General features: G+C 35.0%; 1 protein-coding gene across 2 annotated transcripts; it reads right to left on the bottom strand.

The window, feature by feature from the left end:
- Positions 1–7454: 7454 nt before the first annotated feature.
- Positions 7455–16640, bottom strand: LOC132056728 (protein PEP-RELATED DEVELOPMENT ARRESTED 1, chloroplastic). Of its 2 annotated transcripts, none has more exons than XM_059449044.1 (9): positions 16235–16640; positions 11153–11326; positions 10229–10297; positions 9971–10141; positions 8890–9033; positions 8581–8721; positions 8412–8477; positions 8228–8287; positions 7455–7895 (listed from the first exon to the last, which is right to left on the bottom strand). In XM_059449044.1, the coding sequence occupies exons 1-9, from the start codon at positions 16535–16537 to the stop codon at positions 7851–7853; spliced, it is 1173 nt and encodes a 390-aa protein (XP_059305027.1). In that variant the 5' UTR covers positions 16538–16640; the 3' UTR covers positions 7455–7850. The 2 variants fall into 2 exon arrangements, with proteins under 2 accessions (XP_059305027.1, XP_059305028.1); XM_059449045.1 differs by having other exon boundaries at positions 11171–11326; positions 16235–16638.
- Positions 16641–16643: the final 3 nt, after the last annotated feature.

The following is a 16643-nucleotide window of genomic DNA, read 5'->3' as shown; positions in this document are numbered from 1 at the left end:
CGTCCCCGTCGTCATGCTCGCGACGGGTTGGTTCCACTTGGAAGTCGATTGGGATCGGAATCCGACATTTCCGGTATACCTGAAATTAAACCTTAAAAAACAAGTGTAAAATATCGAGCGTGACGCCAAAGATATGTGGCTAAATTCAATTCAAGATTAAATAGCGAGATAAGCCAATAAATGAATAGAGAAGGCATCTGACCAACCGTTAAGTACGTCTGGCCTCGGGTATAGAAACCGAGGTCGATACCTTCTATTAAGAACTTATACGAAGTATAATAAAAATGAACTTAAGAAATCGATGGGAATGGTTTAAAAAGATTTCTATGATTGTTGATGTAAACTGTTTCTCTCCTTACTATTGCCAACCCTCTTAATGGATGAGAACCCCCTCTTTATATAGTAGAGGAGTTTCAACCCTAGGACAATTCTAAATAAAGAAAATAAATCTGGTGACAGCTGTTGTACCGAAATCGACGCCGAATAATCCGGTTGAGGGCGGATATTTCGGTCTTCTCCTTATGACAGTCAACCGCCCTTCCTTTATCGCCTCATCCTGGCCCGAACTCGAAGATACGTTCCCGGTAAGACGGTCGTATCCTGACCGAGCATAACCATGATCACGGGAAATCGAGCGTGCCCGTGTCCTCGGTTTTACCCGTATACAATACTTTCTTTTATCTTTTTCTTTTTTCATATTCACATTTTTGCTAATGGAGTGATCACCTATCTTTGCAGGTTGTTATGAAGTTATATTGTGTAAAAACATATGGAATCCAACACCTGTTATAGTAGGATCCATTCCTCCACAAAATAATTCACTTTCACGGATGTCACAACATGATGTTCCTCTACACAAATTGATTGGTCTAAGAAATGTTGTAACTAAAGGTAGAAGCTACAGTAATTACTGTATATTTTTTAAGTTTGTTTTTGCCTTGTCATAAATGATATAGATATTTTAGGAGCTTTTAGGAAGACAGAGTATTCTATTGTGTGTAATACTAGAAATACAAATTATATTTCTTTTCATAACCCATTTCCCAACTTTCTTTTGATATGGTATGAGCTATATTCTATAGTTAAAAGAAACCTCTTAAATTTTTAAGAGTCTCATCTAAATTTGAGGTAGCAATTATCTCATATTTAACAAGGGAGCCTAGGTGCGAAATGTACGCTTGATCTCCAAGCTTAAAAAATCGTGCTCCAGCTCTATTTTAAGGACCAAACGGGAAGAAAGAAAGAAGAATTCTGCTTCTTTGAGCTCATTGCAATACTTTTACTTTTAAGAGTTTTAATTTTAAAGAGTTTTAATTTCAATTCTCCCTGCCCATTGCATTTTAGAAATTAAATAAATAGACACAATTGGTAGAAATTTAATTCGTTTCGAAGTTCATTGAACATTCACAGTTGGTAGAATCTTAGAAAATTCATTAGAAAGACCGGAAAAAAAAAATCATAGACCATAACTCCGTAAGGTTACATTGCACCTATTTAATTTTCATTTTCATTTTTTGTTTACCTTATTTTAAAAATCTCAAGAATTTCTAAATATAAGTATTAATTATTTATTACAATAAAAATTGTTATTTTTGAACAACAATTATATCGAAATAGAAGATGAGAGGACTTATGTAAGACCAAAAATCTTTAACTATGCATAACTTTTACTTATGAGTTCGTTAGCTATAAATGTTGGTATTATTTACATGACTAATGTATTGTTTATGAATAACCATTGAATAAGAGTGAACAAGACGACTCGATTTATGTATATTTCCTAATTATAAATTCTCAATTTAATAGAAAATGAGAGGACTTATGTAACACCAAAAAATATCTTTATTTATGGATAACGTTTACTTATGAGTACATTAATAACTTAGACAAAAGAAAATTACATTAATAACCATAAATGTATTATTTACATGAGTAATGTATTATTTATGAACAACCATTAAATAAGAATTTCGTAAGACTAAAGGACTTATGTAAAATTTCTAATTATGTATAAGATTTACCTCTAATTACAATCACTAATAAATATTACTCTTATTTATGAAAAACCATATAAATATGAATGAGAAGTTGGAGGTCTTATATTAAATATGTTCTTCTTCTCAGTAACACAAGTATTACATGCTCATTCCCGTTTAAGAACACGGTTGTGGTTTATTTTGATGCTATTACTTGATTTTTTCGTTATGACATTTCTTTTTGAAAAGTTATGGAGAGCTAGAGGTTTTATATTACACATTCTTTTTTCCGATAAAATGAGTGTTACCTGTTCATCCCAATTGAAAAATCATTACTCAAAACTTTATTGTTATGAATCTATAATTGCTATTGAATGCATCTATTTGAATTTATTTTTTGTTTTAATTTTTGGATATGTATTTTATCTTATACATACTTTTACTTTTCTATTAGTAATCTCTTATAACTTTCGTACCATGAAATTTATTTTAAAAAATACATTCGAAGCGCGGTACCGTTATCTAGTTAAGAAAATAAAACTGTTTTAAAAAAAGTACAAATATACCCATCTACTTCTGCTATTAGTTAAATATACCCTCCATTAAAGGAAAGATAATAAAAATATCTTCGACATCTTCAAACTTCACACTTATTCCCCTATTCTCGGATGAAAATCCCCAAATCCTCTCAATTATCCAATTTCAAAAAAAATTACCCACTTTTTCGCCCGCCCCGCCCGACCCGCCTATCATCATGATCGTTTATAGCCTTCAAATTTTCTTCTTTCACGTAGCCCAACTAAGGCTGGTTTGAAAGCCAACTTTGATGCATTTGATCGGCTTTCGATATATGATAGTTATTTCGGAACTTAACAAAGATGGTTTCAACCGAGCTCACTTTTCTTACAGCAAACTTTATTTATCTGGTCAGATATATGCGTACAGTAGGGAATTGAATGGAGGCAGTAGGTTCAATTTCTATCTTTGGCAAAAATTACGACAGACAATTAGAAAACTAGCAAAAAGTACACAGCTTCAACAAAGTTGCTGTTAGATATGATGATTCAAGATCTGTACATGGAGAACTAATTGAGTTTCTATGCGGACCATCTGAAAGTTTTGACATTGCAGAGGATTTCATTTGGAGATGATTGGAACTAATATTGTATGTTTAGGACTGACATTATTTAGACATGATTCAAATGTACATTATGACATAGGCGTTCCCCTTTCTAAGTATTTTTAGAGGTTCTTTATGCATTCTTGTAAGTACAAATAATGATGAGTTCTGAATAAAATGGTTCCAGGGGACTTTTTCTATCAACGGTTTCTTCGAAACAAAGAGAAGCAGTTCTAAGCACAGAGAAGCAATTGCTTATGGGGACTGCTTCATCTCCTGAAATCCGTGCAAGCTACCTCCATCTCTACAGTTAATTATTTCAGATTGAACTATTCCCATTTTTACACGGTTCAGTTTCAACTTGTCATTGATAAACTCCAACTGGCTGCACTAAGATCTGGAGTTGGATAAAGATGAAATTGGCGTAGCTTTTGATACGTATTTTTTTCTTCCATTGAAGGTTAATGCAAGCCTAACACATACGACTTATATAAGGCGGTCAAAGCAAGGGCGTCAATAAAAAAGTGGGCAATTTTTTTGAAATTGGATAATTAAAAGATTGTGATTTCCATCCAACAGGGGATAAGCGTTAGCTTTAAGACAATACGTATTTTTATTAACTTTCACTAGCGGAGAATATATTTAACTAATAAAATAAAGTAGGGTATGATATTTGACCCCTTTTCCCTAAAGAGTCCGAACCTAAATGACCCAATAAAAACGAATTGAACTAAAAATACCCCACGAAAAAAAAAAAAAGTTACCAAAAGCATCTTTAACGTACGTTTTCGATAGCGCATTATGTAAAAATGTGCTAACGTTGCCCGTTTACATCCGTTACCCGAGCTTTTAAAAAAAATTTAAAAAAAAAAGAACAAAAAATTACATAACTTAACATTTTGCTGCGCTATGCTGCTTTAAGAATAGATTGTGTTATTATACTTAACCAACTTCTACTTCTACTCTAACTTTCACTTTTTTGGTTTTACTTCTAATATCCTATAGAATTTTGTTAAATTTAATATTCTAAATATTAGTTAAAGTTTTAAATGTTACTACAAAGCCTTATCCAACATTGAAATACATTTTCAAGAAAAAAATTTTAATTTTCAAAGGGCATAAAAGTGCGATCAACATTTTGAGGATATTTTCACGTTCAATATTTAACGTTTCAACATTCATGTTAATTAATTTTAGAAATTTTTATAAAATAAAAGAAAGTAAGACACTTAAATTGGTGTTGAGGGGATATTATTTTCCTTAAGCATAAGCTAAATCTTATATATAAGTATATATTTTTAAAATAATTATAATTATTTTCTATAAAAGAAAGTAATACACTTAAATTGATACCGAAGAGATATTGTTGTTCCTAAGCATAAGCTAGGTATTCTATTTTTGTTTTCTTAGAAATGATTATAATTATTTATAAATACTATATTTCTCGCTATTTTTTAAAATATATTATAATTATTTTCTAAAAAAGAAAAGTAAGACATTTAAATCGATACGAAGGGGATATTATCTTCGTAAGCATGATCTAAGTCTTATATTTTTGGTCAGTTTTAGAAAATGATCATGATTATTTAAAAAAAAAAAATGTAAGACACTTAAATTGATACGAAGATGATATTATTTTCTTAAGCATAAGCTAAAACTTACATGTTTGGTTATCTTAAAAAATAATTATAATTATTTTTTATAAGAAAAGTAAGACACTTAAATTGACATCGAGAGATATTATTTTTTCAAAGCATCAGCTAAGTATTATATTTTTGTTATTATATTTTCGTAAGAAAGTGAGACACTAATCATTTTCTAAGACAACCAAAAATATAAGACATAGCTTATGCTTACGAAAAATAATATCCCCTTCGTATCAAATTAAGTGTCTTACTTTCTTTTAGAAAATAATTATAATTATTTTTTGAGGCAACCAAAAATAATATTCAGAAAATAATTATAATCATTTTCTAAGACAAGAAAAATATAACACTTAGAATAAGCTTCAGAAAAACAATATCCGTCTTAGCATATGCTTCGAAAAAATAATATCTCTCGGTGTCAATTTAAGTGTCTTACTTTTCTTATAAAAAATAATTATATATTTTTTAAGATAACCAAACATGTAAGTTTTAGCTTATGCTTAAGAAAATAATATCATCTTCATATCAATTTAAGTGTCTTACATTTTTTTTTTAAAATAATCATAATCATTTTCTAAGACATGACAAAAAATATAAGACTTAGATCATGCTTACAAAAGATAATATCCCTTCGTATCAATTTAAGTGTCTTACTTTTCTTTTTAGAAAATAATTATAATTATATTTTAAGGCAACCGAAAATATAGTATTTATAAATAATTATAATCATTTCTAAGAAAACAAAAATAGAATACCTTGCTTATACTTAGGAACAACAATATCTCTTCGGTATCAATTTAAGTGTATTACTTTCTTTTATAGAAAATAATTATAATTATTTTAAAAATATATACTTATATATAAGATTTAGCTTATGCTTAAGAAAAATAATATCCCCTCAACACCAATTTAAGTGTCTTACTTTCTTTTATTTTATAAAAATTTCTAAAAAATTAATTAACATGAATGTTGAAACGCTAATTATTGAACGACAAAAATATCCTCAAAATGTTGATCGCCTTTTATGCCCTTTGAAAATTAAATTTTTCTTGAAAATGTATTTCAATGTTGGATAAGACTGTAGTAACATTTAAAACTTTAACTAATATTTAGAATATTAAATTTAACAAAATTCTATAGGATATTAGAAGTAAAACTAAAAAAGTGAAAGTTAGAGCATAAGCACTTAGCATAGCGCAGCAAAATGCTACGTTATGTAAAAAAAAAATCTTTTTTTTTTTATTTTTTTAAAAGCTCGGGTAACGGATGTAAACGAGCAACGTTAACACATTTTTACATAACGCATAAAAAACATGCGTTAAAGATACTTTGGTAACATTTTTTTTCGTGGGGTATTTTGATTCAATTCGTTTTTTATTGGGTCATTTAGGTTCCGGACTCTTCCCTAAACTAAAAGCAACCTGCCAGGCCCTCTCCTTGGCAAGTGTCCCATGACATACCTTCTCTTAATGAAAGCTGTATGGCATTTATACAAAAACAAGCACCTCACTCACGTGGCCATTTCCAGTGCTTTTATTCACAAGGACGGCAGTGTGATAAAAAATAAAAAAAACAAAAAAACAAAACAAAACAAAAACCAAATCTGGCGAAAGCTTTCGCTATGCGCGGGGAGTTCGAGGAAGGCCGGACCTCCTCAAGGCCTATAGGTAGTATCTTACTCGCATTTCGTAAAAGACTATTTTCATTTTCTCAAATCCGTGACCTTCTGATCACATGGCATCAACTTTACCAGTTAGAAGAACAACTATTGCCATGGGGCACTCTACAACTTGAAGATCACGGGTTATCTCATTTTTTTTTGGTTATATCAACATCCAAATAGGGCACACATTTTCCTGCTACTCTAACCATAGAACCATACGACGGTTACATAATTTTATATAGTAGAATATAACTATGCAAGTCATATTTACTTTTGGATTAATAGGTTCAAACCATAAATAAAACAAGTCTAATTTCAGCAATTTATCAAGATCACCTGCTTTTTATAAGCTCTGTTAGTCACGGACCATTAATCTCTCACTCTCCCCAACCCTCTACGCATCAACAATAGGTTAGTTGTGACGTAGCTCATATTCTCTTAATTTTATGCAGTAAACATGAGTCAACTGTACATTTGATCTAAAGTGGTTATTGCTGATCAAATAAATGCAAATAACATACAAGGTTTTCTTAATAATGATGGTATTAGAGCGAGCTCGTTGGCTAATCTATCGCGTACTTGCTCACCAAGCACAAACCAAAGTTCACGCAAATGGAAAAAATTGTTGGAATTCGAACATTGGTTCCCAAGGTTGTTGCCCCCACTCATTGACCACTAGGCCACTCCCTTAACATTCAGCACAATATAAACTATAGGATATATTCCTTCAACTAAATAAAATAGATTATTAGGAAAAAGCAGATGCATGGGAGAGATGGATTTCAATTTTTAAACATCATTTGGGGCATATACCAAAAACTTCAAACTTGAATATCGGAACATTGCTGGTGTCTTGAGTGCGGAACAGGTTCATGAGATGAGAATTAGAGGACAGGTAGGACCAAACCACACATGGGTTTCCCAGCACACACTTTTTCTTTAATTTTGTGATTCGATTGATTTTGAGTCCCAATTTATCATCATTGCTAGTGATTGGGCTGGCTAAAAGTATGATACTACCCATGTTTGCTTTATCATTGAAAGATGGATTTGGATATAGAACATGCTGGCTCTTTATTTCTCTTAACTTACCTTTTCTCCTTTCCACTTTCACTTCTTATGATAGTACTACTTGCGTTGTGTCAAGTCTTTTAACATCTACACCTTCGGTACTTGTGTTCTGCTTTAGGTGTTCCCAACAGTAGATGTCTCAGAATTTTATTTCAAATTCTACTTTTTTTCCTTCTAACTACTCCTTGCTGTTCGTATGACAACTATACATAAGTATTCTAAAATTCTTTGTGAACTAAACAAGACTCGAGACTGCTGTATAAGATGCAAAATCCAGCGCCCCCACCCCAAATTTACACAAGCTTCCAAGATATGTAGGCAGGATTAATCGGCTTTCGTCTCTGGGAGTTCCTGGAAAGTAATGCAAGGAAAAACTAGAATGCAATCTCTTGAAGTATTTGAAGTGTGTTCTGATGCACCTGAAACACAGTTTAAAATTCAATAGGTTAGCTACTTGTCAAGAAACGATGTCAAAAACAATCAGCCATTTAGCAATCTGCGATAGAGAGAAGAAAACTTCCTACTCCCAAACTTTAGGAAGTCTACTCTCAAGTATAATTACTGATTATCAAAAACTAAAAGACGGCATGCAAGGTAAGGAATTTAAACTTGGAGACCTCGCAAGTACCTTTCACAATTGAAGATTCCCCTAAGATACTTCTACCTAAGAAAATGATTAGCAAAGTAGAGATTTTGCAAAGCAACTTTCTAAAGGTGATGCTACCCCACACAAAGATTAACAAGAGTGTACCCATTCAAGATGCTGTGCTGTGACTCCAGAGACATTTCCTCCATATATACCACCTAACACCTACAAAGTCACAATAAGATGCAGCAAGACATTATAATCATCTCATGCTTCTTCTTAAGACACTGCAGAGATCGAACCAGAAACTATGTCCTATATCAACAATCTTATGCACTAACAACTTTACCTTTGTAACTGTCTCAAGAAACATGCCAGGGCGCACAGGTAATGGTTTTCGCCCACTTACACTTGCCTGGGAACAAAAGAAAATTATTATAATACAAACTAATAATTTTGGTTGTACAGCTTTTCAAATTCACAAAAAGTAATGATATCATCTCAGAACAAAATCTCACCCCTCCTGCAATTCCACCAGCAGCACTAACTTCATCATCCGAACTGTCTGCACCTTCTTCTTTACCTAGCATCACGTTTTTTATCATCTCGCGTACAGTTTTCCCTGGTCTTAGGGAAACAAGTTTAGTTAAAAAGTTCACCTGCATGACCATAAAATAGCTAACGTCAGAAATAAAAGCAGAAGTAGCAGCAGAATGACCATTCAGGTGGTTTATTTTTCACAGATAAACTACACAAAGGAAACCTCCAGCAAGGCAGTCTCACCAAATTAAAATGTGACACGGGATATTATGCTTGAAGTAACAAACCTCTGATTCAGGAAGCGTGTTCAGGCCACGATCATTTCTTTCGTCAAGTATTCCGCCTCCCATCATGTTCCTAGCTTCTTCTCTGATTAAAACTAACCTTGCTAGTAACTTCCTGTCAGGAACAACAGAACGAGATTCCATTGTCTGCAACAAACACAATCCAGTATTATATTAGTGAACACTAGTATAAAGGATTCCTTCAAATCCTGTTGATCTGATAAATGACTTTTAGGGTTCACAAATCACATTACATGATGTTACAAATTTTAGGTTTAGTACTATTAGTAGCTTCCAATCTAAAAAGTGGAAAATGCATATACATAAGCATGCATGAAACAGTTTATACATTTTTTCATAATGGAATAAGATGCTTCTTGAGCATGAGCATGAAAGCTACTAGCGAGACCTAATAGTAAATGGAGCATCACACTAAATTATTACTATGCACTATGTTACTTCCGGTGTAATTTCAAATATCAAATTTACTTCTAAAAAATGATAAAATGGATGTTATATTTAATCATGAAAAAGGTAAAACTGATTCCGAAGAATAAAGAATATACATATATTGAATTTGGAAACACACATAACAGAAGCCAAAAGGGAGTAATACAAAAAAGTTAACGGAAAGCTCTAACCATTTGACATTTGAGGGATTTATTTCAATTATTGATGACTGAAAACTAACAATTCTGAAGTGCATGAGAATGACACGACAAATTAAAGTCCAAACAAGATGATTTCATTGTGATTTTTGGCAGGTTAGGTTTCCAACTGAAACCCAAATATCATTTTTGCATCAACAATACAATTTGTCCGACCAAGTTGGCTGAGCAGAAGTTGTTTAACATCACTATGTGACAATGTTGACCTAACCATTTTTCAAAACGTGTTAAATATATTGCATATTGCCTGATGGTCATTACAATCAGAATGTTCCATCCCCTGTAAAAGTTTGTGGTTTCTAATAACCTGCGTCCTAAGGGACCTGTAGCCAAATGAAACTGATGCAAATAAATTATCTACTTAGATGCCAACAGCTTGATTGTCTCCTGACTAGGCATGTACATTAAGAGCCTACCTCCAGAATATCATCCGCCTGGTTAGCTATATCATTCAAATTTGCCCCAGGAAGATGGACTTTTGTGCCATTCTCACTTTGAAATACTCCACCACCGGCAGCTACTCGCCTGAGCAATTCATGCCTGCTTTCTTTTTGGGGAGTTCTGCAGAGCAGGCCTATCACTTGAACCTAAAGAACATATAAAATCGAACTCAATGTCAAAACAAAGACTAGCGCAATAATGCTGCTAATAATTTAGTCATTGAGCATACTCACATGAGGGGGGCACTTCTTGGTAAGATGGGATAATACAGTCTCCTTGATAACTTCCAAGAGTGATTTGCGCTAAAAGAAAACAATTCAATTATTACATACCCACCCAGAATATGTCTTGTATAAATGCAGTACTGTACAAGAAACAAATGGACATGGACTGAGCACAAAATAAGAAACAAAAAAAAGACAATATTATGGTTCACATATCTGACTTGATATATAAATCACATAGCATTTCTGTTTTTCCGACAATCACGGAGAAGGTTTCCTTTGTCCCTTTAATTCTTTGATTATCACTTCTTCATTCCTGATGCTCTTGCCAATATCTTTTTTAATAAGAAATAAATTTACCTATACGACGAAAACGCTAAAATGAGAGAAAGCAACATATCATGCACATAGCCTGACTATGTATTAGAACAATCAGTATCAATAAGCTTCTGAATGAGACACCTTTTACTTCATTACGTCTTGTACTAGGCAAACACTACACAATGACCATCAAGGACAACTATTTGTTACTAAGAGCCCGTTTGGATGGGCTTATGGCTTTTGACTTATAAGCCAAAAGCCATAAGTTAGGAATTCTAGCTTATGGCTTTTGGCTTATTTTTGTCATTTTAGCTTAAAAACAAGTGCTTAAAAGCACTTTTTTTGTTTACCTAAACACTATAAAAGTGCTTAAAAGCACCTAAAATAACAGGCTCTAAATTATCTCCAAAGGCAGCACAAAAACTATCTTACCACACAAAATGTACCATATGTCTCGACAGTAAAAACTAATTAATGAATAGGTCATGGAAAAACAATGAAATGTAAGCCCATAAATCACAAATACTATCAAGTCAAACCATGATTCCACAAACAAAAGTACTATTTAAGGGGAAAAAACAAGGAAAACAAAGAGAAAAACAGATCAGGAACCTCAAATAATAGTACTACCTTGTCATCCTGGTCCTTTTCAGCAGTTTGGATCATGTAATCAAGGGCCATCATGAACCCGGACTCCATTTCGTCAACTCTCTTCCCAATCACTCCTTGTGCAGCCAATTGCACTGCCACCTCCTCAGATGCTTCATCCATCTTCGTATCTTCCAACTGTTTCATGCAATGCATCAAGCAAACAATATTGAATAGATGAATAACTACTCCAGCTGACAACTGAACTAACCTCGTAAACAACTTGAATGAAAAACATGGGAAAAGTTCTATCACGTTATCACTTTCATATTTCTATCCATACCATTATCCGTTTGGACATCACAAATTAGAAGATAGGACAAGATTCGTTTCTAGGGATGCTAGCTATCAAGAATTAAGACGTGCGGTTGAAATATCCACACCCTTCAGAGGACAATACAGAGTGTATGGGGGAAAACCCGAGTTCGACAGTTGTTTAGTTAAAGAGGTGACATGTAGAGGATGAAGATAGCTCCGACTTCACTCAGTGAAGATGACACCGATCTCAGCACTTGAATACTGCTGGTAATGTCAATCACAGCTCATGAAGTATCAGAGTCATGGGATGGGCCTGTCCAGCTCCGGAGGTATGGGGTTTCGCATAAAGATGCTGGCCGGTCAGGATGAGTCCAAATCGTAACCATCCCCGAATAATCCAGGAGTCGTTCCTGACGACTCTCAACCATGTACATAACGGTTGAGTCATGCAGATAATGGTTATCAAGAGAGGCGCGTAATATGGATGACGTTACCTAGGGTTAGGTTATAAAAGTATCCCTTCCCCGCAATTTTATCCCATCTGATTTTTCATCACTAAAGCTATTATTTGACCCCATTGTTGTTCGAGCTCTTAAGTTCTTCAGTTCATACGTTTACTACTTCCCGGAGATGTTGCTGATATGATCCAGAATTTGTGCATGTCATTTCTATTAGTTGTAATTTATTTTAATTCATTACATTTTTTGTAATTGCTTAGCTGTAATTAGGAGTTGATTAGTGAGGTGGTTAGTAGTGTTAGTTACAGTCATGTGCACTGCACATGGGTATGAGCTATCACAAAGTTAGTTAAAACTAACTTTGCCGCCAAAACCTCATTAGGCTATAAAGTGTAGTTTCATCAATTGTAAAAGCATTCAATCAGATTTTTCTATGAAATAATACTCCTTTCTCTCTTCTTCTTCAACTGAATCCCAATCAGGGTTCTTAGACTTGGCTGTCAAGAGTAATTCTACTTCATTTACTCTTTAGGCTAGTTTAAATTGCTACTTTCGATTCAATTTGGATCCAGAGTGCATCATTCGTATCAGAGCACTGCTCATCTGACCTGTACAAATGGGTGATCATAACACACGAATGCAAGAATTAAGAAAAGAAGTTGATTCTCTCAAAAACTCCATGGATGGGGTTGTAACTTCAGTGGCTGATATGCGTAGTCTGGTGGATGAAAGAGTGGCTCAAGCTATGGAGGAAATCAAGAGGATGTTACTGGGCAATGGAGGAAACAATACCAATGGACACACAGCCCCTGAAGTAGTAACTGTCACTGATGATGAAGCACAGGAGAGAAATCATAGACAGGCAAAGTATGAAACTGCTTCTAGTAGAAGGTATCAACTAGAATTTCCCAAATTTGATGGCCAGTATTTGAAAGATTGGTTGTATAAGTGTGATCAATTTTTTGATGTGGAAGAGATAGAAGAGGGTGATAAAGTAAAAATGGCATCCTGTAGACTAGAAGGGAGAGCCTTGCAATGGCATCAGTCATATATGAAAAGTAGACTAACTAGAGATTGGCCTAGATGGGGGGAATATGTGGGATGTTTGTATGCTAGGTTTGGGGAAGAATTATTTGATGATCCAATGGGAGATTTCAAAGAACTTAAACAGTTAGGTTCAGTTCAGGAGTATGTAGATGTTTTTGATGAATTGCTAACAAGAGTTGAGCTATCTGAGGAGTATGTTGCTAGTTGCTTTGTAAGAGGCTTGAAACCAGAAATTGGCCTTACTGTCAAGATGTTAGGGCCAAGAACTCTAGCTAAGGCTGTTAGCTTGGCTAAAATCCAGGAACAAACCATTGCTGTCCAACAACAACTTTTTACAGGTATGTTACCTAACCCCAACCCCAAAAATACACTAAGGTTCTCAAATGCTAAACCATCTTACCCTGCTAGTTCTAAACCATCTTACCCTGCTAGTTCTTCTTTTTCCCAAAACCAGAACCAAAACCTACATGTTAAACCCAACAATACAGCCCTCAAACATCAGTCTAGTGCAAGTCTAGGTCCCAAACCACCCTATAGAAATGCGAAAAACTTGACAACTGCTGAAATGGATGAAAGGAGAAGCAAGGGATTGTGCTTCAACTGTGATGAGAAGTACAGTTTTGGACGCATTTGTAAAAAGAAGAGACAACTGTTTTCTATGGAAGTAGAGGAGGGTGAAGAAATTACTGAATTAGGAGAAGTCTCATTGGACCCTGCTGAGTGCTTATCCATGATTGATCAAAGGACTAGAAACTGATTCTGAGGGATCCATACTACCTCATGTGTCAGTCCATGCAACGAATGGTATCCATGACTTCAGAACCATGAGAATCACCACCCCTAGTCAGCAAAAGTGGTTGGTCAAGTTACTAGGTTATGATGTTACATTTTCAAAACAAAAACAAAAAAAAAAAAACAAAAAAAAAACAAACAAAAAAAAGTTACTAGGTTATGACTACACCATTGACTATTAGAAGGATAAAGAAAACATTGTTGTTGATGCCTTATACAGGAAGCAGGATTCTATACAGCTTTCAGCATCGCTGGAGTTCATGCTGATCTGTTGGATGCTGTCAAGACTTCTTGGATTCAAGATCCAAGTCTGCATCAGCTGATTCAGACAATCCAGTCTGGTTCAGGTCACAAGCCTCACTATAAATACCATTCTGGCATTCTAAGCAGAAAGGGAAGGATGCTGGTAGGTGCTGATAATGCTTTGAGAGAAAAAATAGTTGCCTTCTATCATGACTCCCCCATGGGTGGACATTCAGGTATAATTGCTACTCTCAAAGGTTACAACAGGATTTTTATTGGAAAAAAATGAAGCAACATGTGTACTCTTATGTAAGGAACTGTGATGTTTGTCAAAAGTGCAAAAATGAAAATGTAGCACATCCAGGGTTGCTTCAACCCTTGCCTATCCCTGATAAGGTTTGGCAAGACATTTCAATGGACTTTATAGAGGGCCTACCTAAAGTTGCAGGGAAGGAGGTCATCTTTGTTGTGGTTGACAGGTTGAGCAAAATTGCTTATTTTATTGCCCTAAAACACCACTATACTGCCTTGGATGTAGCTCAGGTGTTCATGAATGAAGTATTTAGATTGCATGGCATGCCTAAATCCATTGTTTCTCACAAAGATGCAGTATTTACTAGTAAGTTTTGGAGGGAACTCTTCAAGTTACAAAAGGTTTCATTGTTAACTTCTACTGCATATCATCCACAAACTGATGGTCACACAGAAGTTGTTAACAGATGCTTAGACTGTTATCTTAGGTGTATGACTTGTGAGAAGCCTAAGGAGTGGCCCCATTGTACAACACCACTCACCACTCCTCCATTAACATGTCCCCTTATGAAGCAGTGTATGGTCACCCACCACCTCCATTACTACCTTACTTGCCCTTTGATTCTCAATTAGATATTGTGGATAGAAATTTGCAGGCCAGGGAAGCTACATTGAGGGCTCTTAAACTACATTTAACAAGAGCTCAGAGTAGGATGAAGTCTCAGTCTGATAAAGGAAGGACTGATAGAACTTATGCAGTTGGGGATTGGGTCTATGTCAAGCTACAACCCTACAGACAGCTATCATTGAAGCCTCATGCTCACCAAAAGCTCTCTGCTAAATTCTTTGGACCTTTTCAAATTACTGCAAGAGTTGGTGTTGTTGCCTATACCTTAGCTCTTCCTACTGGTTCAAAAATCCACCCTACTTTCCATATTTCTAAACTCAAGAAGAAGCTGGATTCTCAGCCTGTCTCAATTACCCTACCAGTGGTTCAATCTCAAGTTGGTCCTGTTTTACCGTATCCTGAGGCAATCCTAGATAGAAGGCTAGTTCAAAAGCACGGCAAGGTTGTCCCTCAACTCCTCATCAAATGGCTTAACTCAGCTCAGGAAGATAGTACTTGGGAAGATTTTGACTCATTCCAACAGCAATTTCCACACTTTGATCCTTGAGGACAAGGATCATCTCGGGGGGGGAGTATTGATATGATCCAGAATTTGTGCATGTCATTTCTATTAGTTGCAATTCATTTTAATTGACTACATTTCTTGTAATTGCTTAGCTGTAATTAGGAGTTGATTAGTGAGGTGGTTAGTAGTGTTAGTTACAGTCATGTGCACTGCACATGGGTATGAGCTGTCACAAAGTTAGTTAACCAAAACCTCATTAGGCTTTAAAGTGTAGTTTCATCAATTGTAAAAGCACTCAATCAGATTTTTCTATGAAATAATACTCCTTTCTCTCTTCTTCTTCAACTGAATCCCAATCTAGGGTTCTTAGACTTGGCTGTCAAGAGTAATTCTACCTCATTTACTCTTTAGGCTAGTTTAAATTGCTACTTTCGATTCAATTTGGATCCAGAGTGCATCAGTTGCCAGACAACAACCCCGGGGACACTTGAATAAGAATCCCTTACCCTATTTTATTCATTTTGCTTATTAATCTGTTACTGTTATTATTTAGCAAATTAGCATTAACAGGATCATCGTTTGGTCATTTTAATCTGCGTGTCCTTGAACCACTAAACAAATAGAATTATTACTAAGTCACAGATTAGGGGTAAACACAGAGGATTCCTAGGGGTAGCAGATATTCAGCACATTCACTCTGCTACTTCTAATATTTAACAATTCGATGAACACCTATACATAATAGTTCCCACTATCCAACCAAGAGGGTTTAGGGTTTAAGTTATCCAGGGATCAACAATACTAAAAAAAGAACGAAAGAAAGTGAAAAAAGGAAGAATAGAACAAGGGGGGAATTTACATACTAGCTTGGCCATTTCTTCAAGAACGGAGGTAACTTGTTCACCGCCTTTAAGAATAACTTCATACTGAGAGCTATCAAAATTGCCACTTTCAGGTCCAGGATTTTCAGGTCTTCCATTTTGAGCACCGAATTCCTCGGCCAAAAATGCTGCGCCGACTTCGTAACTGGTGCATAATGCGGGGAGGTTTAGTCTGCTGGATGACTTCAGCTGCAATGAATACTGATATGCTGATGGAGTCGAGCAACGAGATGGAATTGAAGGACCAGCCAAAGAGAAAATGTTGGGGACTGAGAGAAACGCCATGGATGAAATGACCAATCGAGGGGATTACGATATTTTGAGGGGGGTGGGTGGAGTAGCTAATTGCGTAGGAAAAATATCAGACACAAAATTGGAAAACAATTGAGTT

This window comes from Lycium ferocissimum, chromosome 5, assembly GCF_029784015.1.
Source record: "Lycium ferocissimum isolate CSIRO_LF1 chromosome 5, AGI_CSIRO_Lferr_CH_V1, whole genome shotgun sequence".
Taxonomy (NCBI): domain Eukaryota; kingdom Viridiplantae; phylum Streptophyta; class Magnoliopsida; order Solanales; family Solanaceae; genus Lycium; species Lycium ferocissimum.
This window is presented reverse-complemented; position numbering and strand designations above follow the sequence as displayed.

What these genes read in the sequence shown, in the direction of transcription:
- LOC132056728 (XM_059449044.1), bottom strand. Translation starts at nt 16,537, where the DNA reads ATGGCGTTTCTCTCAGTCCCCAACATTTTCTCTTTGGCTGGTCCTTCA. An exon ending in CCAAGAAGTGCCCCCCTCAT is followed by an intron (nt 10,142 to 10,228) that starts GTGAGTATGCTC and finishes TATGTTCTTTAG; the next exon opens with GTTCAAGTGATAGGCCTGCT. An exon ending in AGGCGGATGATATTCTGGAG is followed by an intron (nt 9,034 to 9,970) that starts GTAGGCTCTTAA and finishes TGTTTGTTGCAG; the next exon opens with ACAATGGAATCTCGTTCTGT.